The sequence below is a fragment of the Balaenoptera ricei genome, chromosome 15 (genome assembly GCF_028023285.1).
Source record: "Balaenoptera ricei isolate mBalRic1 chromosome 15, mBalRic1.hap2, whole genome shotgun sequence".
NCBI classification, from domain to species: Eukaryota; Metazoa; Chordata; class Mammalia; order Artiodactyla; family Balaenopteridae; genus Balaenoptera; species Balaenoptera ricei.
The window spans coordinates 7,903,948-7,931,331 of NC_082653.1; the positions used below are offsets into that span (position 1 = coordinate 7,903,948).

Below are 27,384 nucleotides of genomic sequence, written 5' to 3' on the forward strand. Positions count from 1 at the left end.
TCCCTAATTTAGCAGGACCTTTAAGTGGCTTTCCCAAGATCACTTAGCTGGTCAACTGCAGAACCGATTAGAACCTGTGCAGTCAGGCGAGGGGTATTCAAGGATGCTGGGAAACCAAGAAAGACCTGAGAGACACCAATGGGACAAATAAGAAGTGGAAGCATCTCAGTGAGAAGCCAGCCCCTGGCTGCTTCCATCCACACTTACAAAGGAGGTGCCTCAGAGACTCAGTCGTGAGGTTTCTTCAGCCACCCCACATTCCCCACTGAGTACCAGGAAGACCACCAAACCCTCTGAGATCAGAGCCAGGCTGTGCTTGTTTCTCGCCCACCACCTCAAAAGCCAACAAGGCTTTGATGCAGATAATCCTTGCCCTTGATGTGTGACAGGGCTTCAATGAGCTGGGTCTGCAGATGATAAAATCACATCTGGCCTTGCTCTTTTCCCTCCTGTCTACCATATTGTCCTCCCCGTTGCCATTACCTTCACTTAAGAAGTAGAAATGGAGAGAAGAGCATACAAAGCGTGACACCATCTCCATTCACCACCATGTATTCCTTAAATCATGAGAGGATTGGGAGAAATTATATTGGGAAAGGAACTAAACAACATGGAACCTCACAGTGAGAAAGATACTCATGTTGTCTTTTCAGTCCTTCTGAATGAGTCATGGAGAACAATCCAGTCAGTTGGTAGTAATGATTCTAAAAGGTCTCTAAAACTTGCTCATCTTCCTTTTCAACAAAGAGAAAGCCTCAGGATCAGTGCCTTCATGGAGTGATGTGTCTAGTTAGAATTCAATAATATTGTTTGGTTTTTATTGTATTTACTTTTTTTTTTATTGGAGTATAATTGCTTTACAATGTTGTGTTAGTTTCTGCTGTACAGTGAAGTGAATCAGCTGTATGTATACTTATATCCCCTCCCTCTTGGACCTCCCTCCCACCACCCCGCATTCCACCCATCTAGGTCGTCACAGGGCACCGAGCTGAGCTCCCTGTGCTATACAGCAGGTTCCCACTAGCTATCTATTTTACACATGGTAGTGTATTTATGTCAAACCTAATCTCCCAATTTGTCCCACCCTCCCCTTCCCCACTTACTTTTATTGTATTTACTTTTCTGGTGGATTCATATTATGCCAACCCAGTTAAGCGAGAAATAACTTTTCAAAGAATTGCCTTTCCTCCACCGGTCAGAGTTAGTGTGGACCACAAGATCTGGACGGAGGAAGTGAAGCCGCACCACGTTATTTCTACACTTTGGAAGCTCAGCGCAGGGCGCTCCTCATGTACATTGTCTGAGATCTGAGGGTTCACCTGGTGGGCGTGAGGAAACAGCTGCACTGCAGCTTCTTCAGCTCCTGCCAGATCCTCCTTAAGCCCCTCAGAAACCTGGGCCAAGTGTCTGTCTAGCTCCGTGATGATGGGTGCCACCTTCCCATTTCCTCCTTGCAGGACGCCCTCGTTGCTGAAGATGGTGGACTGGAGACTTTGCCAATCAGAGGCTTCCATCCCAGCCACATGGCTTCCAGTTTCTCTCTGTTTCCCCCACGTCACGTCCGTCTTCGCTGCTGATGTCAGGCTCCAGCATCGGGCACACCTACTCTGTAAACCAGCTCCCACAATTCTGTAAGAACTAATCCTGAAAATAAATTCCTGATGAAATATCTCCTAGTGGTTCTGCTTCTCTGATAAAGCCCCCGCTAATATAGCTTCTCTTATGGAAAATGATATTGGTTTTCTTCATGAATGGCAGTTCTAATAAAATTTCCACATAAAGAAAATAACTCATTTTAAAGGAAAACTAGTAAGTGAATAACAGTAAAAGTGGTCCATAGCTATGACAAAAGTTGTGGAAGGGGTGTGTGAATGACTGATGATTTGGAAACACCCTATTATTTTTCCCTTCTTTTTAAGAGTTAGGCCAGGAGGGAGAGGGGAAGGGATAATTGGGAGATTGGGATTGACATATACACACTACTATATATAAAATAGATAACTAATAAGGACCTACTGTATAGCACAGGGAACTCTACTCAGTACTCTGTAATGACCTATATGGCAAAAGAATCTAAAAAGAGTGGATATATGTGTATGTATAACTGATTCACTTTGCTGTACAGCAGAAAGTAACACAATATTGTAAATCAACTATAATCTAATAAATTTTTTTTAAAAAAAGAGTTAGGGATAAAAGCAGCAAACCTATAAATTAGATCCTATCAATGAACAAGTTCCATGACCAACTGTACTTTGTGATATATTTCACTTAATGGTACTGTTTTTGGATACCCCAGTATTTAAAAAAAAAAAAAGCCATTCATATTCATAGATTGAAAATGACAATATAACAGAGAATTACACTTCACTTTTTAACTTTATAGTTAAAATTGAATTTTTATTATTCTTAATTAAAATTGAAATTTTACTATTGTTAAAAGTGATACATTCACATGGTTCAAAATTCAAAATGATTTCAGTTGTATATATTGATTAGCCTCACTATCTGTTTTATATCCCCTGAACCAGTCCCTGTCATCTATTTGCAACTACATTCATTAGTTTCTTATGCAAATGCTAGCATATACACACAAATGTAAATATACAGCCTTATCTCCCTCCTTTTTTACACAAAATATAGTATTCCATACATACTGTGGATCAATACTTCCAGGTTATAATTTGAAAAACATATTTCAACAGCCAGAAAAATTGTCCCACTTTTAATGTGCAATTTCACTTATCAAGAAAAAAGATCTAAAGGAATAAAACTTATGTATAAAAATTTTATTTGCAGTACTATTTATAATAATAAAAAAGGAAATAATAAACTTAAGAATTCCAAATTAATAGAATATTTAACACAATGGGATACTATGCACCAGAAAAAAAAAAAAGAAATGAGACTGATCTTTAAGTAATGATGAGGAGAGATTTCCAAATTTATTAAGTAACACAAGGTAGGTGCAGAATAATATATATAGTATGTACACCATATATGTGGGGAAAAAGGAGTACACAAAATAACATATGTATAAGCTTATCTACATATGCATATATGTATATGTTGATATATGCCTGAAATACAGCTGAAAAAATAAAAACCATAAGAAACTATGACATTAATTGCCTATTTGGATAAATTTGGGGAAAGGGATGAGAGAATTTTTGATGTGTACTTTTTTTTAGTTTTAATTCTGGAATTTTGAGCCCTGTGAATACCTATAAAATTTTTAAATAGCATATAATTTAACATTAAAAATATTATTATATTTTTAATATCATATATAAAATTATTATAGTAATATTAATTATGGGTTAAATGAGTACATTTATCATTAATATATTTTCCAGTTTCCTTTGATTCACCATTTATCTGTTAGTACCGAGAACTGAGCCTTACACATAGTAGGCACTAAATTAAAAGGTGTTAAATAAGTGAATGCATGTGTTGAATTCATGGAGCCGCAAATGAATGTATGTTCATTAAATATTTTAAACTAGAAGAATGATTAGGTCACTGATGTAATAGGTCTCAATTGCTGATGTGGTTTCTGATAGAGCCACGCATATACCACGAATTACCAGAGGTGCACATTCACTCAGGACAGAACTCACTAGAAAGAACACACTCTTTCTTTATTAACTTTCCCAGCTTCATAGGACATGTAAATCGCTTTATCGATGGAGTATAATTAATAAAGGGCATAAGCCACAAAACCAAATCCAATGCCCTCTGCTGTCAGCAAGTATAAGAAGTAAATTGCATTCAGAGTATTAGCTGAGGAACTAAAATTTGCTCAAAATTTAGAAACAGATATCATGGGTCCTCTTTCCAGTTTTGGAACAAATGAAATCAAAATGGTCATTGAACCCATTTGGCAGTAGTTTCTTAATGGGCTGGAGACAGCATAGCTCACCATTGCAAATAGCATATTTAATTTTTCTCTGGTTATAATGAAATTCCTAACTGAGCTAAAGAATTTCCAGAGTGTCTAAATGATGGAAGTCATTAGTCAAAATACTGTATATATCTTCATGCTAAGGGTGGAAACTTACACTGAGGACTGCAGGTATGACTTTATTTTATTACTCAGTTCGGGATCCCAAGCCAAGTTCTATGACCAGGGAAGGGAAGACTGCAAAACAAATAGAATGTCAGCATCATCTGTGGCAGGCTGCTAGATTTCTCATCTTAAAAACTGGACTTTGTCCCTTCACACATTGCTGACAGCAATGTAAATTGCTGTGGATCTTGGGCAAGTTAATTTGCGATGCATATCAAGGGTCATAAAAATATTCAAACTCTCTAGCCTCATAATCACATTGATTATTAGGGAACAGTCCTTTACATGGTCAAAGTTATAGGCCTGGGCATTATTTGAATTTGAAACAGTTTAACTGTTTTAACTATCAAGTAATCATGTACCTACTCAACAGAGTATCATAGACTTTAAAATTATGGTTTGAAAGATTATGTAATTATTTGAGAAAATGTGTATAACGCAATACATTTTAAAACATACACAGGACATGACATTGTAAATATATAATAATAGCAACCATGTGAAATTTTAGAAGCATGGGGGGAAAATGGAATGAGATATACTAAAATAACAACTTTGTATGGGGGTATTAGGTTTATGTAATTTTTTAATAAATAATATCTAGCAGTTTATTAACCAATGGAGTATATTGCACAACAAACTACCTCACATCCTTCAGGAAGAAAAACCACTAAATTTGAAAAGTAAAGACATCACTCACTGAATTCGGACACAATTAAAATGTGCTTTAAATAGTTCTTTGGGGGAGGGGACACAACACTTCTACTCAAGAGAGACATTTGTATCCTCCAGGTCTTTTCTTTACACCCATCAGGCCATGAATTCATAGGAAATGGGCTCCAACAGTTCAGGCTCCTTTCCACTGGTTCTCACGAAGTGCGCTTCTGTGGGTGGAGCAGGCTGGCGCTTCAGTTGAACCCAAGCACCTTTCTCTTTGGCTTCCTTCTTTTCCTGATCATTTTCCTTCACCCGTTTCAGGAAGCAATCTCGGCTCTTAGAGTGCGTAATATGCTCGATATGCACATTAATTCTCTTGGCAAGAATCTTGCCCTTAACTTGTTTTGTTTACAACGATGCCAACAGCACGATGGGTAATACTGTAGACTCTTCCAGTTTTGCCATGGTAACATTTCTGGGGCATTCCTTTTTGAACAGTGCCCGTTCCCTTGATATCGACAATACCACCCTTCTTGTAGATTCGCATGTATGTGGCCAAAGGAACAACTCCATGTTTTCTAAAAGGCCTAGAGAACATATAGCAGGTGCCCCTCCTCTTTCCTTTTGTGTTGGTCATTTTGGCGAATTACTGGAAGATGGCGGTTCTGGCCGAAAGGGCTCTATAATTTTATTACTGGGAAAAATATTGGAAAACCTTGCAAAACTACAACAATAAAAAGAGGAAAAACATTCATTGACATCAATGTGCTCTTTCCTATTCGTTTTGTGTCCAGTGTTCAAATTTAGTTTACTATATTGAATGAGATGATCTTGGTTATTAAAATTCTTCTAAAGATTCTATATATGGAACCCTAGCTTTAGACTATTAGTCTACTTTTCTAAAGGAATGAATAAACTCATAAAGAGTGCTCAGACACCTAGCTGCAATCTCCTGTCATTGGTTTTCAAGTCAGTTGCATGACATTCACTTTGGTTTCCTTCAAATCCATTTCTTAGTCTTTTCCTTACTAGCAACTTCCATGTTTCTTATTTTCAGAGCATCAGGTAAAAAGTAGTTCAAGAAAATATCTAAAAGAGGCAGTCTTACAGTAGTAACTCAAAGCATTTAGCTAGTCCTGTTACCAATATTAAAATTACGAGGACTGGATCTAGAGACCTGCATTAGTATTGTAAAGATTAAGCAGAGAAAGGCTGAACCTCTTGCTTTTCCTGGTACTAGTAGGGCAACCTTGAGTAGATTATGCATCCCCTGTAAGCCTAAATCCTTCACCTGTAAAATGAGGACAATGTCAGTACATCTTAAAGGTTTGAGACTGAATTCAAACCCAGATTTGACCATTATGCTGTATATTTAGTCAAGGAGTGTGGTTAATCATAGAAACAGATGTGGGTGTCTTGTCTGTGTGACCTTGGTAAATTATTTCATCTCTCTGTGCCTTAATTTTACCAATGCTAGAGAGGTCCTTTCAAACTGGCCAGAGACAATGGAAGTGGTGACTCCTCCCACTTAACAATCATTCCACTAATATTGACTCAACGGTACTATAGTAACTGTAGCAGGAGCAGAAGATCCCAGAAGCAGTCTCTGCGGGTGATGCGTGATTCAACACACTTTCTCATCCATACGACATCCTGATGAAATGGACCAACATTCTGGGTTCACTGCATCCGTGTTGGTATAAATAACAGGACTAGCATGGACGGTGGGACCACAGCTAGGAGTTCAGATTCTGCTTGGTCGTTGACCATTTCTGTGATTCTGGACAACTTCTGACTTCTTTGATCTTGAGTTTCCTGAAACTTTAAATGAAGCTAACAACATGTGCCTTACAGAGACCCAGAAAGATGATGAATGCAGAAAATCTAGCATGGCACTTAAGAATCTTCACTCTCCCTCCAAAGAGAGTAAATGTTGTTCCAAGAGTTAAATTAAGAGTTAAGGAAATGCCAAGCTCAATTCCAGGTTCATCTTGCTCGGCCACATGACCTTGAACAAGCTATGCCACTGTTCTGACCTTTACTCTGTTCATCTATAAAATGGCATCACGAGTAGTAACTAATTCCCCTGTACACGTATATAATGTTTTGCCTAGTGGCACCAACTATTATTAAGTGTCCTACTATTATTAAATCCTAATGGCACTAGTTATTATTAAGTGTCCTACTACTGTTAGGTCCAAATTCAGTATATTGATTCATAGAGCTCACAATAATTTCTATCAATATTTCTACATTTCTACGTCCAAATTACAACCAACCACACTGACATGGTAATTAGACGGCATTATGCTTCCACAAAAAAAATCTTTATTTGGCTGTAGGGCCAAAACCTACAAAAATACTATTCAATAGCTTTTGGAAACAAACCTTTATAAAACCAGCTCAAAGGGACAAGATTCTCTCTCTCCTTCCCTGCATTCTATTATTGTCCTAAACAAAGGACTTGGGTTATACAAATTAAACGGTTCACCCAGACCATGGGTCTGAAATATTGGATGTAATTTTGCTACATACAGTGGACATCAACACTTGTAAAATGGCACAGAAAATTGGAAGTGAACAAATTATCAAGATATATTGAAATTCCAAATCAGTTTGATTTGTTCTGAAAATCTGACCCAACTTTCTTCTCCCCTTTGTCCAGTCCAACCATAGTCTCTCACTGACGAAGCTGCCATGTTTACGTATTTAAGTATAGAATCCAAATACCATCTTTCTCTCTTGACAAACTAGAGTTGTTGTTCCCTTGATAAACTTAATATGATATGTAAAAAGACCACTTAATCCTCCAATTTATGACCGTGAGATGTTGCTGAAAACTTGAGCTCTCAATGCACCTAATTAAAACATTAATAGTGATCACTAAAGGAAAATATATTTCATGAGAATTGTGAGGATGTCTTACAGCGTTTTGGGCAAAGCCATAATGATTATGCTAAGGTGCAGAAAGTCACGTGGCCTAGCTTTCTCTCCTGCAAAAGAAAATATACAGTGAAAGTCATATGTGATGACTTTACATATGAATGAACATAATCTGTCCCTCTCCCAAGTTCCAAGAGATACAGGAGAGAAAAGGTCAGTGATGTTACTGGACCATGTCTTTCAGGACAAGACAATACATGAGGATATGCCCTTGTCATGCAGAGAATGAATTTCAATATATTTTAAGTAAAATGAGTTCACTAAGAAAAAAGTCTTATCTTCCAACTGCTATGCTCCATCTCTGCCCAATTAGGGTCATGATACTATTTTTATTGCACTACAAAAGGTATGAATGTGCATAAACAAACAAATGGATAGATAAATAAATTAAAAAGCATAAAATTTAAGAAGCAAATGACCACCCACCTCACTTTACCTCCAGTGTCCCACTTCTTAGAGGAAAGCACACTTACTTTCCAAGAGTTACGACCAGAACTATTCCGCCCTTCATCTACTCCCGTGCAGAAATACTCATGTGCACACATCTGTGCCAAAATCCCTCTTTTTTTTCTGCCACTTGCTTTTTTGCACACTTCACAATATATCAGGATAATTCCACATTGTAGCTTAAAAATATGATTTCTGAGGGGCCAGAGCCTCAGAGAAGTCATGAAATGGCTCCTGGCTTCAGTTTCCCCATCAGCAAAATACAGGGATCAAACGAGTTCATATCAAATCTCTTCGCACCATGTCTAATCATTCTGGTCCTTTTCTCTCCCCTCTGGTTTCAAAACTTGAATTGATATTATTCTTTTTATATGTTATCCCTTAAATTTAATATAATCTTCACTTGCATGCCTAGATCACGGAATAGTGAGAAATATTCTTTTAATAACACTTATATTCTCTTTGTTGGTCGTTTCTCCAACTAACATGCCAATGCCTTTCTCCGTTTGAAACTTTACAAGATAAAATGAAAATCTGCTCATTTCTAACTCCATATGCCTAAATACTCAGCTAAAAATCACGATTACAAATTCCCTAGAATGCATGACCTTAACTGGTGGGGAGCTGACCCCTTCTTTAATATTAGAGAAATTAGTCTAACAAAATGATTTTTTCATCTTTGAAACATCCAACTTCATCTATCTCTGAAAAATAAGCTTCAAAGTTAAACACCAGTAAAATGTCCAATCTGCTTCACACACACTTTATCCTGTATCCATCTCTCTCAAACGGATTTAACTTAAGAAATTTATTTCTGTATGATAAAGAACTTTTTTAATCCCATGTGTAAAACTGTCAATCTCATTAAAAGGTAGTCCGGCAGCCTGGGGAAATGTACTTCTTTCTAAATCTTTAATCAATCTTGAAACATCTGCCAGTCAGCATGACTTCTGGAACTCCATTTATGTCACAAATGTTCTCCAGAAATTCACAGTTGCCCAATGAAATTGACAGTTTTAAAGAAAAATCAGATTGTCTCCTCTTCATGAGTGGGCTACGCCCCTTTCAGGATTAAAGTAGAATCAAATCCGCAGACAAAAGTATATTCCTTCCCTCTGGCTACAAGAAGCTATAATCAGAATTCTCCTTTTATGATGGTGTAAACAAGTACTCAGGAAAAAGAACTGCCATCAGGCCTTTCGAGCAAGAAAAGCTAAAGTAAAATGCATATAAATCTTGTCTACTGTTTATTTGGAGCTTCTTCCTCCCAGAGAAAACCATGGTTGATACTAATAATTTACCAAGTCCAAATTCAACGTAATGAACCAGTGGAGGTATTTTCCTAATTCATTCATTAGATGAGTCTGTTGAAGAGACCGGTGCATTTTAACAACATAAGAAATGAAATGGGACTTCCCTGGTGGCATAGTGGTTAAGAATCCGCCTGCCAACGCAGGGGACACGGGTTTCAGCCCTGGTCCGGGAAGATCCCACATGCCGCGGAGCAGCTAAGCCCGTGCGCCACAACTACTGAGCCTGCGCTCTAGAGCCCACAAGCCACAACTACTGAGCCCGAGTGCTGCAACTACTGAAGCCCACGTGCCTAGAGCCCGTGCTCCGCGACAAGAGAAGCCACCGCAATGAGAAGCCTGTGCACCACAACAAAGAGTAGCCCCCGCTCGCCGCAACTAGTGAAAGCCCACGCGCAGCAACAGAGACCCAATGCAGCCAAAAATAAATAAATTAATTAATTAATAATAAAAAAAAAAGAAATGAAATGAGCCATCGAACTTTCATTTTTTGAAAAGTAAACTGAAGAACCATTTTGGTTTTGTTTTTTTGGTTTTTTTGTTTTTATTTATTTTTGACTGTGTTGGGTCTTCGTTTCTGTGCGAGGGCTTTCTCTAGTTGCGGCAAGCGGGGGCCACTCTTCATCGCGGTGCGCGGGCCTCTCACTATCGCGGCCTCTCTTGTTGCGGAGCACAGGCTCCAGACGCGCAGGCTCAGTAACTGTGGCTCACGGGCCTAGTCGCTCCGCAGCATGTGGGATCCTCCCAGACCAGGGCTTGAACCCGTGTCCCCTGCATTGGCAGGCGGATTCTCAACCACTGCGCCACCAGGGAAGCCCACCATTTCGGTTTTGAGAACACTGGGTAAAATACAGGGAGAAACCATGGGCCAGCAAATCAAGCAAAACACATTCTTGCAAAAGGTCTTGGCTCCCTCTTTGGAAGGCTGAGCCAAGGCTGCAGGTTTGCAATTACAAATCAAGTTGCTGCAAGTTGGGTTTAGCAGGAAGCAGATTCTAAGAAGGAAATCTGCATTCAGAATGTTTCGTGGGGAGGGCTCTGGAAGCAACACCTAGGAGGTCGTCAAGGATGCAGGTCAGCTGTGATGCACTCTCAGCAATGCACCCATCTCCACCCAGGAACCTGGATGCCTGCAGAGTTGTCCCAAACGGGGGCAGTCAATGAGTGTAGGCTGTGCCCCAGGAAAGGGGCTTGGCTTTGGTCAGGTAGCTCTCTTCAGCATCAGCACAGGGCGCGGCTGCAAGCCGTCTGTCTACAACACTCATAGCACTCCCAGTGGGGGGACGGAAGCCTTCAGTCCTGGAAGAGACGGGTGGAGGTCTGGGAGCACACTACAATGCCTCTACACTGGTCTAGCCCAATCCCAGTCAACCTTGCAACAGTTAGGCAATGGATGCTGAAACGGCAAGCCCAATGAGAAAAAATCTCCATGGTGCTGGTGGTGAAAGAACCAGGGTCCTGCTAAGGTATCTAACTGGAACGCTGAAGGAGACCTGGGTAAAAGCATGCAGCAGCCAGCCCCTTCCCAGAAGGCCTGCTGATCAATAAGGCACAACAATAACGTTAAGAGCTTGGAGGAATTCTTTAATTCACTCAGTCATTCAACAAATACTTATTGAACCCCTACTATAAGAAAAAAGCAAGAAGCAAGACAAGAATAAGCTGTACCCTTGTGGGGCTCACAGACTAATGAGGCTAAAACCATCAAAACAACATGTTCAATCACATACTTTAAAACAGCCGTGCGTGTTACGAAGAAATTAAGGCAGCACTGTCCAACAGAATTCTCAAAAATGATGGAAATATTCCATATCTGTGCTGCCCGACATGGCAGCCACTAACAGAATGTCGCTATTGAGCACTTGAAAGTGGCTAGTGTCATTAAGGAACTGAATTTTTTAAATTTTATTTGATTTTAATTAATTTAAATTTAAAGATCCACATGTGGCGACTGGCTTTTCCCAGCATTTAGATGTGGGATGGTGCTGGGAAAAGCATCTCCAGATCAATAACATTCCAGCTGAGATTTTCAGGATGAAAAAGTAGAGAAAGTAAGAGGAAGAATTTTCTAATCAGTGAAAATACATGTGTAAGGGCAGTAACAGAGGAAAGAGAGCTTGGCCACTGGAGGAACTAAAGTAGGCAAGTTTGGCTTGAGTACTGACTTGGGGGCGCAATGATTTGAGAACTGATTTGGGTGGGATGAGATACGGCAGGGTCTAGATCACACAGAGCGTCTTAAGTACATTGCAGAATATTTATGTGTAAGGAGAAGGCATTAGAGAGTTTTAAAGTAGAGGTAGGATAGGATTGGATTGGATTACTAGGTAATCAGTTTGCTGTAAGCAGAATAAATTTGGGGAGTGGAGGACTGAGCCAAGGAACATCCTTGCAGGAGAATATCCTTCCCAAGTTAAACACACACACACACACACACACACGCTCACAGAGTTAAAACACACCCCAAGTGAGGATTGGCAGAAACAAATATTTCTGGACACTCTCGGTGGAAGTATACCTGGTATAACCTCTTTGAAGGAAAACTAGATCTATTTATCAAAATTCTAAATATGCACAAATTTGTAAGAGCAGCTTCCTTTTTAGAATTTATCTTAGAAAAATATAGTATCATGTATGCATAAGTGCATGCACAAGGATGTTTACTGCTTCATTGTTTAATTAGCAAAAATTAGAAACTATATTAAAATGTCCATTATTAGTGTGAGCGAATTAAAGAAATCATGGAACAGCCAAATAAGTGAATATTGGGTATCTATAAAATGTTCTGAAAAGTGCTACAACCTAAGTTAAAAAGAACAGGGACAGAGTATATAACAGTACTTAATAATATGATTTGCAAAGCAAATTATACACACACAAAAACACATGCATTTTTATATATGCCTATACATATATATAGGCATCTACATACCTCCATACAAATATACAAGAATCTGCCTAGAATTGCCTGGAAATGGAGACAAGTCTGGCGTAGGAGGGAACTTCCCTCTTCATTCTATCTTTTTTTGCCTTGTTTCCTTTACCACGTACACGTAATGTAAAACACTAGTAAATTAAAAAGACTTCATATATGCAAAAGCCATCTTTCATTGTAGGTAGTGTGGGCCTGTTTCTCCTTCCTCCCTTCCTTTCTTTCTTGTCGGAAATTCGACACTGCCTTTTGAAGTCCAAAGTAAATCATAAAAAAAAATTTTTTTTCAAGTTATCTGTCCTTGTTTTGTGGTCTGTCACAAGTCATAGCAGCACAGTGGCATCCAAAGTCTTCTCTGCTATTTTCCACTCAGGTGGCCTATAGCAGGGCACTGCAGAGACCAATTTGGGACTAAATGGGATATTGTGTGTGCTTGGGCATGCTCTTCACATCCACAGTCATGCTTCTGGCTCAGAGGCAGACAGGTGGGAAGAGAGGGAGGTCAGACATTTGTATCTCCATCTTGCCACAGTGGAAGCTGAGGTGTGAGAAGTTCAGTGACATGCTTTGGTCACAGCAGAGGGCCAGCAGCAGGACAGGGGAAAAAATCAGGCCATTCTTATTCCAGCCAGGTTTCTCGTCTCCACATGTTTGTCCTGTGCCAAGGACTGCAGTTTGGATACTGCAAAAGGGCTACCAACAAACATCACCCAATAGAATTCCTCAAAACTCTTGGAATTTCTTGGGATTTATGAATATATGTACTCGTGAGATGCTAGGGCTACTGTCTGTTTCATAACTGAATATGCAAAATGTTATTTCAGGGTTTTATTCCTTTACTTAAATGTTTATTGAGCATTTACTATGGGCAGAGACGCTAGTCTATCATCCCTCCTCCCAGCTGGACCCACTTGCAGCATCTTACAAGACTGAGTGAGTTAATAAATATATTGATTGGACAACATTAGTTACTATGCATTTGTTTGATTCAATAAACATATTTTTTTACCCAATATATGTTGAGCAAATTTTCAGTTTTATCATTTTAACTTCAGAATAAAAATAACAAACACAGCCACAGTTAACATATGATTTATCATATCTTCTAGGTCAAAGATTTTGACACAGCATTTCCCAGGAAGGTGCTGTTCTAAGAAAATAAATCATCGTTTATGTGTTTCTAAGTCCTTACTTAATAACTACTTTTTAAATTGCGTAAATGTCATTCCTAAAAGAAAAAAGACTGCAAAACTGAAAAGATTCTAATTATAAAATTGCCAAGAACTCAGCGTCATGCTTGAGAAAATCTATGTACAAAACAGATTCACTTTTCACCTGCTGGATTAGCAGAATCTTGAAACAGCTCTCAAAGCACACTTTTGCAAAATGGGAGGAAAGGGGTGGGTTCATAGATTTCTGGGAACATCCGCCAAGGCAACTTTGATAAAATTTTACATGTGAATATGGTTTGGACAATAAGTCCACTTCTAGGAATCTATTCACCAATATGCTCATCATGGGATGAGACGAGGGGGGCGGTTTGCAGCCCTGTCTGTAACAGGGAAAAAGGAATTACTCAGATGCTCCACGAGAGAGAAGCAGCCTGAACTCAAACTTAGGCGCTGCCACGTGTGACTTGCACAAAAATTTAACATCACAGTTAACTCAGTCTTTTGATCTGTAAAATGGACATAAAAACTCCTACTTCCTGCACATATTTAATAGTAAGTAAAAGGAAGAAAGGAAAGAAGGAAGAATGGATAAATAAGCAAGCAAATACAGCAAATATACGTGTACACTGGAATTCTATCTGATTATTGAAAACAATGATATGTTGCTAAATAAGAAAAGCACGGCTCAGATGAGTATGTAATTATATATATCACGTACACACATACATTCATGCACACACACAAAAACCTTTTTATACATAGACTCTTCTGGAATAAACTATTCACAGTGGTTGCTTCTGGGGAAGGAAACTAGACGATTCCTAGGGACAAGGATGAAAAGAATCTTACTGTTCAATGTAGAAACTTTGTAACTTTGAATTTTGTACCAAGTACACACATCACCTATTCCAAAAAACATCAAATAAAACTTAATTTTAAGGGGGCTGACTCAAACCTCGAGCGTTAATTGCTGAATTCCCTGGTACTGAATTTGCAGATTACATACCAGTAGCAATTATGAGACATCTTAGAACATCCTACCACTCAAAAATAGAATATACAACAAAATCAGGTGGGACATAGGCACAGTTTTCTCCTTGTCTTCTTACATGTGAATGTCTCATTCCATTATTCTGACCTGCAGTAAAATCATTTACTCATTCAATCAGCAAATATTGAGCATTTACCATAGGCTAAGAGCTGGGGATACAGCAGTGAATATGATAGCCAAGGTCTTTGGTCTCACAGAACTTACAGCCTAGTGGGAGAAGACATACCCTACAAAGAAATATATTAAGGAAAAAAATGTATCTGGCACAAAGATAAGAACAATGTTCTAGAGGGATGCGAGGGGAAGACTTTGGGTGTGATGACCCATATGGGTTGGCCTCAGGCAGGAAATCTAAGGCTGAAATCTGGGTACCAAGAGAGGGCCAGCGAAAACTCATCCATCAATGGAGAAGATGGATTCAAATGGACGAAGACCTCTCCTGGGGCCAAGTCCCCGGGAATGTTCCCTTCAAACCACACTTCACACAACATTTTCCATCTGAATTAATGGATGTTGAAGACCAGACTAGTTTCATAACATCTAGATTCGGGGTCACTGTTGGTGAAATACAACCCAGGCTCAAAAAGTGGTTCTTTGGGGGCTTCCCTGGTGGCGCAGTGGTTGAGAATCTGCCTGCCAATGCAGGGGACACGGGTTCGAGCCATGGTCTGGGAAGATCCCACATGCCGCGGAGCAACTGGGCCCGTGAGCCACAACTACTGAGCCTGCGCGTCTGGAGCCTGTGCTCCGCAACAAGAGAGGCCGCGATAGTGAGAGGCCCGCGCACCGCGATGAAGAGTGGCCCCCGCTCACCGCAACTAGAGAAAGCCCTCGCACAGAAACGAAGACCCAACACAGCCAAATAAATAAATAAATAAAATTTATTTTAAAAAAAAGTGGTTCTTTGGCAAATGCGCTAAAATACCTGCTATTGGTAAATGGAAAGCTGGAAGTCTGAAGAAATTGTTCATATGAAGAGTCAATGAACTCTTTCACTAGGGGATTCAAAGAGGTATGATTTCTTAAAGTTTTTTAGAAATAATTTTCTTTTATTAAGTTAATATGTGGTATTAAGATAATAAAATGCATTTTAAGACTATAGCGCTTTCCTGAATAGTGTAACTTGTAGTAAGTAAAAGCTTTGAACTCAAGCTAGTGTTTTAATTTAATTTGAGTTAGTAGTCCATTCATAAGATAGCCTAATTTCTCTTTCTATTAACCACTAAAGTATTCATTGTATAAATGAATTAAGGGAAGATAAAATAAAAACTTAGGCAAATTGAGACAACTTTGTGGGTTTGGGGGAGTTGGGGGTGGGAAGGGACACACACTCCCATAGTCGTATCAGACGGAAGTTCCTTAGAGGATGGTATTGAGTACATGGGATATCTTTTCTTAGAACCCAATTTTTAATATATTTGTATGAAATCAAGCCATACGGCAGCTACAAGTAAAGAATTTTTCACAAAACCCACTTAAAAAGGTAAGTACAATCATCCTGTGTTTCCCAAACTTCAGTCACGCACAGCCCACCATTTGGATTTGTGCTGCATCTGAGTTCCACCACCTACCCCAACAGTTTTTGCTGCTTCTTTGTAACACTTGCACTATGTGTTAATTATCTATCTTTAAACTTCGCTTTTTAAATTAAATAAATTTATTTAAAGAGGAACTATATATTCTTATCTTAAATGGAAAACCAGTATCACTTGAAGGTAAATGTAAAATGTAATACAATATAATGTTAACGAATACAATAAAATATGATATTTTTGAAGACTCTGAACCTAAGTATGGTTTTCTATTAAAAGGCCTCCTAGCCGACAGCTCCTTGAGCTGAGTTAAATAAGAAGTAGCACTTTTTCTCATTTTATGATTCAATGTTGTTTACTGCCCTAAAATGGTCTCTCAAGACATGATTCTCACATTTGGGGAAGACGTCTAGAGTTCATAAGCAAAAATATGATGGTCAATCTTTAATCAAAGGTCTGCCATTTTTGGCTAACATAGTCAACGATGTATTTTCTAATACAGTGTTTCATCAGTGGCTCCTAAATAAACTCGATGTCATAAAAATGAATCGCTAAAGTCAACGGCAAGAGGAAAGTACAGTGCTACCTGTTGTTCATTACCAAAGCCGTGACTCTTCTGCTGAGATACGAGTGAATTAATTTCTACCAGTTTATGGTTCTTACAGACAACAAACAACAAATATCACCTCAATCTCTTAACAATAAAAAATAAAAATCAACATTACAGACCTTCATGAAGTTTCTACTGTGAGTCAGCACAGGATTAAGAGTTTGATATCTTTTATGAGAAGCATATTATTATCCTCATTTTTGTACATGAGGAAGCTAAATTTCGGAAAGAGTAAGCAATTTCCCCAAGGCCACAAAGTCAGTAAGTGGCCAAGTTGAGATTCAAACTGAAGTGTGAGTCCCAAATGTACGCTATGTCCACCAAGGAAAAAAATAATGCACCAATTCAATTATGAATGAAAGAAGGAAGGGAGGGAGGGAAGAAGGAAGGAAGGAAAGAAAGAGAGAGAGAGAGAGAAAGTGTCCCAGCAAGATTTGTAGTAGTTATTGTCAAGACTATTCTAAAAATGCACCAATTCAACGAAGGAAGGAAGGAAGGAAGGAAGGAAGGGAAGGAGGGAGGGAGGGAGGGTCCCAGCTAGACTTGTAGGAGTTATAGTCAAGACTACTTGAAAATTCATATTGAAAGCAAAGGACCTAAAATACCTAAAACAATTTTGAAAAAGAAAAATAAAGTGGGAGGAACCAGTTTACCCTATTTCAAGACACTGTACAGCTACACATGTAGACATATATAGACATATCACTGTACAATGGAGGCACAAAAAACAATGGAAGAGAGTAGAGGACCTAGGAATAGATACATATAAATAGGCTCAATGGAGAAAAGACAGGCTTTTCAACAAATGGTCCTGGAGCAGTTGGACCTCCATAGGCGGAAAATGAACCTACACCTAAAATGCACACTGTATATAAAAACTGACTCAAAATGGATCATGGACATAAATGTAAAAGGTAAAACTATAAAATATTCATAGTAGGAAAGAAAAAAAGTAGGAAAAAATAGTTGGGATCTTGGGCTGAACAAAGCATTAGTACCAAAAGGGAAAAAAAAACACAAATTGGACTCCATCAAGCTTAAAAATTTCTGCCCTGTGATAGACCTTGTTAAAAGGATTAAAGTAATAAGCTACATACTGAGAGAAAATGTTTGCAAACCACATGCCTGAAAAGGATTAATATCTAGAACATACAAAGAACTCTCAAAACTCAACAGTTAAAAGCAAACAACCCAATTAGAAAATGGGCAAAAGACTTGACTAGGCATTTTACCAAAATGTATGTACAGATGGCAAATCAGAACACGAAAAAATGTTCAACATCACAAGGAGATGTCAATCATCATCTCCTCATCACAAGGAGATATCAATATACACACATCAGAACGTCTAAACCAAAACTGACGCCAAAAACTGGGGGGCAACACCAAATGCTGGCGAGGATGCAGAGAAACTGGATCCCTCGCGCGTTGCTGGTGTGAAGGTAAAACGGCACAACCACTGTGAAAAACAGTCTGGCGGTTTCGTGAAAAACTAAACATGCGCCTACCGATACAGCACAGCAATTGTACTCCTGGGCATTTTCCTAGAGGTATGAAAACTTATGTTTGCACAGAAACCCAGACCCAAATGTTTATGTCAGCCTATATACATAACAGCCTAAAACTGGAAACCACCCCCAAATGTCCTTCAATAGATGAATGGCTAAACAAACTACAGAACATCCATATCACACAATACAACTTAGCAATAAAAAGGAATGAAACTTTGATATCCACAATACCGAAGACAACCATGACAATTCCAGAGAATTATGCTGAGTTAAAAAAAAAAATCCCAAAACATTACATACTGTATGGTTCCATTTACATAATATTTTTGAAATGATAAAACTATAAAAATGGAAAACAGATTTGTGGTTGTCAGGGCTTTAGGGTTGTGGGAAGGGGGAGCAGAAGGGGCGGCTATAAAAGAACAACACGAAGGACCCTGTCATGAGGGAACGCTTTGTATCTTGATGGCACCAGTATCAGTATCCTGGGTGTGATACTAGGGTTTTGAAGGATGTTACCATTGGGAGAAACTGGGTAAAGGGCATGCGAAATCTCTCTGTATTACTTCTTACACCTCATGTGAACCTACTATTACCTAAAATCTAAAAATTTAATTTAAAAAAATGAGACAGTGGTTCTTAAACTTTTTTGGAAATTGTGGAGGATGGGAGGTGAGAGGGTTTGGGACACAAAAGTCCCAATCTCTCTAAGAATCTCATAAAATCTATGAAGTCACCTGAGAACAATCATTTGCATCTTATCCATAACACAGTACACACAGCTAACATTTATGTTCTCTGAGACCCAGGGCATCAACAGAGGCTTAGAACACTAATAAAATAAACATAGCCCCCCAACTGCTCTGAAAAAATCAGCTTCCAGATACTCATCCAAAATGTAGGCATCTGCATTCTAGAAAGAAGCTATTTTAACTTCAACATTCACATGTATCTGTGGCATTTCTAAACTCCCAATTTCATTTTGAATTTCACAGAAACAGGGGTTTGCAGGAGGGAGGCATCCTAATCTCTTCCTGGCTTGGAATCCCCCAAAATTTTATTTCCACCTAACTAGGATCAAATTCCTAGAGTAAGAGGAAAATCAAATTTCCCCTTCCTCGTTTCATGAAAATGAAACTGGAGATACCTGCAGATGTCTTTTCACTTCAATATTTGACCCGTTACTCAAACTAATTCATCCTTAACTAGAGTGAATATATTAATCTCATGTTAACAATACCATTCCAAAAATAGACTGTCAATTCCTTGAGGATGTTGACTGTACCTGTCTTATTTAAGGTGGTTTTCCCTGAGCTTCTTAAAACGAGTATTCACTCAATAAACATTTGATGCATGATAAAATAAATGAAATCAAATATATCCCAAATGAAAACTAAATTCTTAAAATACCAGAGATAATGATCCACAAAAATTACAAAGCTGCTTAAAAAATAAATATTTCTAGCAATCTAATGAATATCATAAAAAAATACATTGGCAGATGTGGGGAAAATCATCACAAAAGTAATTTGGTTTATGTCTACACACAAAATCACTAAATTGGCCACTCTTTGCTTAAATCAGTTTTGGGGATGATTAAAGGCTGACTTTACACATAATTAATCATACCATCCACAAGGACCATTGAATAAAGATGACTAAAATACCAGCTGGAAAGCACTTCCGACGTGGAAACCAGGGAAGCTGATTCAAATGGAGCTAAAATACTGAGCACTCTTAGGCAATACTTAGCAAGTGTATTCAGTCTATCTGACCATAAATTTCACTACTGGAAGTTAGCCCCAGACTCTCTCTTCCTTGAGGAAGGAAAAGGATGCTTCATGAATCTTACTGAATGGTTGCATGTGTTGTGTGCATGTGTGTGTACATACACTCATGTACTGATGGCATATGATGAATTTATTCAATTCCTATGATTTTGATGTTATGAATATAACTTTGCCACGATACCATTAAAAATGCACAGATCCCTGATCATCTATAAATCCAAAACCCTAAATGAAATAGGAAACCTCTTTGGCATACTGGGTCAAGTGAAACAGAGAAACAAAGGAGTGAGACAATATTTCTGCCTAAAATTTGGCCATTAATTAACCAGTTTTTCAAATCTACTCTGCCACCCAAGAAAAAGATCCCCAAATTAACAGTTATGCCCTAGTCTGATAAGCTTGCTCAAACCAAAGTCACATGGAGATGGGTTTCTCTGGTCCTGATACCTCTGCCATTTATCTAAGCATCATGAAAAATCCTACAAAGGCAAATATCCCTTCCACAACCTAACATCGGTGCTTGTACATTAATTATTTCACGGATATTAAGTTTTGTTTTCCTAACTAAAGAGCAAGGTCTTTGAGGACGAGAGCTATTGCAGGGAAAGAGATGAAAATAACAACCATGTAAGCGTCACCATCCTCTAACAGCACTAGTAGTAGAGAGAGCAGTAATAAACATTAATTGGGTTTCCACTGTGTCAAGCATTGTGTTAAGCCTTTTAAGAGAATCCTCTATTAGGTGGACATTATGAGTCTCCCTATTACTACAGAAGACTGAGGCTTATAAATGCTAAATAACTTACCAAAAGTCACATAACCAGTCGCTGAATTGGGATTTTAACAGTCTCATGTCAGAGCGTATGCTCTTAAACCAGTAGATAGTGACGGATTCATTCATTCAATAAATCTTCATCGAGTGCTTCTCCATGCTGGAAACTGTTCCAGGCACTGGGGTTCAGCCCTCATGGAGTTTCACATACCATTTGGGAGATACAGGCAATCAACAAGTAAAACATACAGACTGGTATGTGAGGGGGTGATAAGTCTAGAGAGAAAAAAACAAAGGAATATAGGGGGAGAAGGAGGGAAGAGATAAAATAGGGTGGCTGGAAGGCCTCAATGAGAAGGTGGCATTTGCGGAAAGGCTGAAGAAGGTGAGGAACCAGCCAGGAAGAGATAACGTGGGGAAACAGCATTCCAAGCAGAGGGAACAGCAAGAGAAAAGATTCTGCGTTGGGGACTTCCCTGGTGGCGCAGTGGTTAAGAATCTGCCTGCCAATGCAGGGGACACGGGTTTGATCCCTGGTCCGGGAAGATCCCACATGCTGCGGAGCAACTAAGCCCCTGCGCCACAACTACTGAGCCCGCGCACCACAACTACTGAAGCCTGCGCTCTAGAGCCCACGAGCCACAACTACTGAAGCCCGTGCGCCTAGAGCCCGTGCTCCGCAACAAGAGAAGCCACCGCAATGAGAGGCCCGCGCACCGCAGAGAGGCGTGGCCCCTGCTCGCCGCAACTAGAGAGAGCCCGCGCACAGCAACGAAGACCCAACGCAGCCAAAGGTAAATCAATAAATAAAAGACTCTGAGTCAGCACAGGGGCTCGGAGTCCACTGTAAGGCTATAACTCTTGGTGGTTTGAGCAGTGAGGGAGATAAATTAGGAGGTTATTATTCTACAATATTTGGGGGCTTGGGCCAGGACGGCAGTGGCAGATGATGTGAGAGGTAGTCGGATTCTAGACATGTTTCCAAAACAGAGCTTACAAGACCTCCCGATGGACTGGTTGTGGGGCTGTGACAAGGAGGGAGTGAGAAGGGGGGCTGAGTTTTTATTGTTTGCTGCTTGCTTGCTTGCTTGACTGACTGATTTTTACCAGGGCAACTGAAATACTGGGACCTCTAGTGGCTGAGATGCAGACTCCAGGAGAAGCAGGTTTGGATGAAAAAATCAGGGGTGGCTGGACATACTGAGACCAGGAGACGTCCAGATGAGGATGCGGGCTAGACGGGAGAAGAGGTCCTTGGTACATAAGAGCATTGAGATGCTATTGAAAGTCGGGTAATAGAGGGGGACTGCATGGAGATACAGTGAACAGGTGTGCGTTTAAACTCTGAGACTTGCAGGGTGGACAAGCCATGGCAATTACTGACTGGGAAATCCTCTCCGTTGCAAAGGAAGAAACCAAGTGAGGGCAGTTATATGATGCCATCTAAGCCACGTGGTAGGTTAATGACGTGCAAATTGCCTAGTTCACCATTCCTCTAAGAATACATTTTTTAGTGTCTTTTGTGGATTTGCCAGATAATTATAGACACACCCCTCCCCAGCCCTCAAAACAGCAACATCTACATTATCCTGAAAAAGTATTGCACCCAGAGCCCGGCTTGACACCTCCATGAACCAACGGATGATGAAGCCGGAGAATAAAGATGTGAAGACACTGAGACTTTTGAGTTAAATGAATTGAATTTCTTTAAGCTTTTTGATGTTTATAGAAAAAAGCAAGTCTACAAATATTTGATTGCTTAATCACTTAAGCTGCTTAGTATCTCAACTAAAGGTGACCACTTATTTGCAACCCATCTGAATGGGGATGGTCTTAGACTATTTCATGCCTCACTGAAAAATCACTTACATGTATATAATTTGTAAAAAACTGCATCCAATGAAAATGTTCGAGAGCTGCATAAACATTTATGCCTTTGGACACATCTAGATAGAAAGATAAAAAAAAAATCAATCATTCCTATATCCTTCCACCAGTCCTAACTCATCTCTGATTACACCAAAGAAATAATGAAATCAGAATCAATGCTGTATGCTTTCACTGCATTTTCATAAATATTATCTTATCCAATGCTCACAGCATCATTAAATAGTGTTCACTGTACAGATAAGAAAACTGAGGCCAAGAGAGGTCAAGGGTCATAGAGCTAACGAGTAATAGAAGGAGGATTTGTTCTCTTTTCTCCGCTTATCAAATCTGAGGGGGCATTCCCTGGCACACCAGCTGCTTACAATGAAATGTTGTTTTCTTGTTTAATTATAAACCCCCCCAAACATGGTTCTAATCCACAGACACTTGTCTGAATTCCATTAATAAAAGCACCATGTCATATTAGTTCCTCAAGGGGCTTATGAATTGCAAAGTCAGGCCTTCACTCTGTAGTTCAATCCATGTTCAATGTGCACTAACTGAGCGCCTACTGTGTACCTAACGCAAAGCCCTCCGACTCTTTGAGACTTGCACGTGCTGCGTGCTGTTCTAGGCTATCTGCAGCCTAGACTAATACCACTAACATTTCTTACTTTGGACGGAGGGTCCCTGTGCCATTTTCCTGAAGCATTCCTCTTGACGCCTCCATTATAAAACTTTAGTTTGCAGTGCTTTCTGACAATTATGTAATCAGTCTCCTCAGTTTATACAAATAAATTATATCATTAGGACACTTTTTGAAAATTAACTGGTGATAAAATCAAACTGAACAAATAAAACCAGATTTTGTTGATTATATTTTTGACCTTTTCTCTCCATGAGCAATAACCATCATTCAATAAATATTCTAAAATCTACTTGAGTGTTAACACAGACACAATGAATAAATCCTGAGAAAGTACACTTCTGGTCAGCATCCAAGATACTGTAAAATATAAAGGGATACAAAGTAAACTATATTTCCTTTCCTTCTGCTTCAAATATCTGTCTGTAAACATTGGCACACACGGGACGATACAGTGTCAGTAATATTACAGGAAAAAGTCTCAATTACTATAAACTAGAAAGTTATGGTAACTAGTCTTTCAAATAAATCACCATGTGTCACAATTTGGCATAAACTCTGATCCTTATGAATAATTCACATTTTGTGTATTAATAATTCATGTCCTCTTTCTATTGGAATGCTCTCTAGCACAGAATGGATGTCTCTTATCAATTTCCTCAGTTGACATGATGGAGTAAATCTAAAATTAGAATGGTGTTTTCTAATGCTCCTTTTAAAACTGTAACACTCGGCTGGCCCATAAGGTTATAAAAAATATAAAGTTCCTCTTATTTCTTGCCCTTTGCATGGAAGTCACTATGTTAAGTACCCTAACAATAGTTGGTCCCCTTGATGAGAATATTTGCATAGCAAAAAAAAAAACCAAGGAAACTAAGGGTTGATAGGGATTGGTTAGTTCTGTCACATTTCTCTCTAATTATATATTTATATATTCACTATAACATGGGGCCTAGTTGCTAAAACATGGTAACCAGCAGGGAAAGAAAAAAAGAAAGAGAGAGAGAAAGAAAGGGAGGGAGGGAGGGAGGAAGGAAGGAAGGAAGGAAGGGAGGAAGGAAGGAAGGAAGAAAAGGACCAAAACAAATCAGGTAAGAGTTTTTAATAATTACAGATGTTTCCCATCAGCAGGTTTTCCTCCCTAACTGTTTAACACTGTGAAATTGCCTTTCAATTTTTAGTAAAATTATCTGGTACATAAAAAAGTCCAAAGACCAAATAAGAGAAAGGTGCCAATGACATGTATTTGTGGAGAAAGATGTTCAATTTATTACTATTAACTCTATTCCCACTGTGGCCATTCTTCATCATTACTGACATTATTTTTTCAGACATTAGGAAAGTAAACTTTTCTCCCCAAACTCCCTCGCCCCAAAGCACACAATAAACAAAAACAGCAACAGCACTTGACACAAGGCAAAGAGAAATGAGGTAGTTTGAAATTTAAAAAAAAAAAAAAAATCATTCCAGTGTCCTCCACCTCCCTCAAGAATTCCTTTGCCATCCCTCAAGCCCAAAGAGAAGCAGAATGAGTTCTCTGAAGTCCATCAATGAAGAGTAAAGGGGAAAAGGGCAAAAGAGAGGGGGTTTTAAGAGAGGAGCCATCCCTGGGCCAACATCCGGTCCGGGACAAGTAGCCTCTGGTTCATTCATTCTTCCTTTTAGTACATATTTAGGGAGGGAGCACTTGCTCTGTGCCAGGTATTATGTTCCGCCCTAAATAGTCCTCCAGTGGGCATCCGGTGTGTATTCCAGCAATAAATCCACTACCCAGGCTCAGGACGATGGAACCTACCCACACCGCCTTTGCCAGCACCCGGGCCAGGGGTGGGTCACTGTCCAAGACCCGGAGTCCGAAAAGACTTCTCCCTGGGGTCAGAGGGTCCCTGACCTTGTTCACACTCAGAGCGTCTGCCCTTCCTCAACCAGTCCATCCGTCCCCCGGAAAAGTTAAGTTGGCGGCGAGTGGGAAGAGGGGCACCGGGTGCATCCGGCGGGCTCAGCAACCCCGCCCGGGTTTCTCAGCTCTAACTCCCATGGCTACCGAGAAATATTTATTTCCAGTGGACGGGCTCCAGTGGCTACTGAAGCCGACCACGGGGCCACCATCAGAAGGCCAAGTCATCCGAGAGATAAAGATAGATCCATTACATACCTAGACCCGGCCTTACAGTGGCAGCCCCAGGAGATGTGGGCTTAGGCTGAGAAACCACAGAGCAATTCTCCGGCGCGCTGCCGGGAATCTCCTTCCACCCTCCAGGGATGCTGGCTAAGGATAAAGACAATTGAACCGGTGAACGGGGGGCGGGGGCGAAAAAAAAAAAAGGATCGATACTTACCCCTAGGCGTCTGCTCCGGATCCTCACGTACCCTTGCTTCACTATGTCATTAAAATTGGAAGCCATCCCGGACAGCCAGTGACAACCCCCCACCTCACCCAAGCGCACGCACCCTAAGTGGCTTTGGGGAGGGCTGAGGCCAGGGTCAAGAGAAGGCTTTGGGGTGGGGAAGGAGAAAGTTGACAAGGTGAAGCGGCTACGGCTGCGGCCCGGCGTGGCTTCAGAAGGCGCACATCACTTTCTCCGTCCCCCAAAACCTGAAAGTGGGCGGCCGGTTTGCAGCCACTTTGGGGGAGCGCAGGGAGCGCAGCGCCGCGAGGCGAGGCTGGAGCGCCGGCGTCAGCTGACTCATCAGCCAGCCTGCCGGGAGGAGGAGCGGCGGCTGGGATCCAGCCCAGCCTCTTCCCGGGGCCCAGGAGGAGAAGGAGGAGGAGGAAGAGAAGGAGGAAGGGGGGATGGGGGAGGGCGAGGAGGAGGAGCCGCGCGGGGCCGGCGCCCGGCGGTGGCCACCCGCAGGCAGACACACTTGGACGCGCTCCCCCTCCCCCTCCCCTCCTCTCCCGCCCACCTCGCCCGGCCCCATTCTCGTCCCGACCCCGACCCTCCTCCGGGACCCAGAGCTTGCCGCTGCCTGCCCCGCACCTCGCCCACACCCGCCGAGATAACGCTCGGTCTCTTCTGGCTCTGGGCTTATTTTAGATGGAGAGGAAATTTCACTTTTTTCCCAGACGCCGCCTACCCCGCCTCTCCCTTCAGCCCCATCTTTGCCCTGAGAAGGGCTGGCTTTTGCCTCTGTCGTGCATGTGTCTGGGGAGTGGTGTTGCCATGGTTTGCCTTGACCTTGGCATATGAGGGGAGGGATACTGCCCTGGCTTAAGCTGCATGCTTCCTCGGGTTTCCTTGGCATCCTGGACCCAGCCCTTGCGTTGGTATCATTTTCCTTGTTTGAGCTTGTCTTTCCCGCCGGATTGTGAGTTTCCCAGGGGCTGACCCTTGGCCTCATTAGTACCTGTACCAACAAAGCCTGGCCCAGAGCAGGTGCCGAATAAATCCTTAGTGTCAGGCACCCTCTAAGCCCTTAGCTTGGGCTCATTTAAACTCCCCTGTACTTTATGAGGTACCCACCCCCCTTATGTGAATACCAGGACCATATTTATGCCTCCCTAGCCTGGCAATAGAGCTCATGTTCATAGCCATTGCAGGATGCTGCCTATAGAATATGATAAAAGGGAGACCGGATTTCACATTCACCTGCCCCTGGCTGCACTACCTTCCTGAAACATGTTTGAGTTGATAACGGCTATCATTTATTGGCATTAGGCATTAGGCATTGTGCTAATCCTGTTAAAGGAAAAATGAGATAGGTACTATCATCCACATTTTATAGAAACTGAAGCTCAGAGGAATTAAGAGATTTGCCCCAGGTCCCACGGGAAAGGAGGTGTGTGTGACACCAGCTCTGGTAAACACTGGATGGTAAACACTGTCCTATACAGTGTTGTCATGGGGGAGGGAGGTTACTAGGTGGTTTCCAAGGAAGATCTTTCTAATCACTTGCACTGTCCACAAAGGCAAAGATGGTATCAGAAATTTGACAATTCTTGTTCACTGGAGGTGACCAAACCAAGGCTGGGTGACCTCTGGTCAGAGCTATTGAGGAGAGGATTCCTTTATTTAGAGGATTCTTTGACCTGATGACATTCAAAGGCTTTTCAACTCTAAGATTATATGAAT

At 40.6% G+C, this 27,384-nt stretch overlaps 1 protein-coding gene and 1 pseudogene across 1 annotated transcript in view; both read right to left on the minus strand.

Annotated features, from left to right (window-relative positions):
* The window catches only part of DOK5 (docking protein 5), a 153,551-nt gene extending 127,498 nt beyond the window's left edge, over nt 1–26,053 (minus strand). Inside the window, exon 1 of the mRNA XM_059896161.1 lies at nt 25,651–26,053. Coding sequence (XP_059752144.1) covers nt 25,651–25,716 — 66 coding nt within the window. The 5' untranslated portion in view covers nt 25,717–26,053. The remainder of the gene's footprint in view (nt 1–25,650) is intronic.
* Nucleotides 4,880–5,386, minus strand: LOC132349023 (large ribosomal subunit protein eL21-like; annotated as a pseudogene).
* Nucleotides 26,054–27,384: the final 1,331 nt, after the last annotated feature.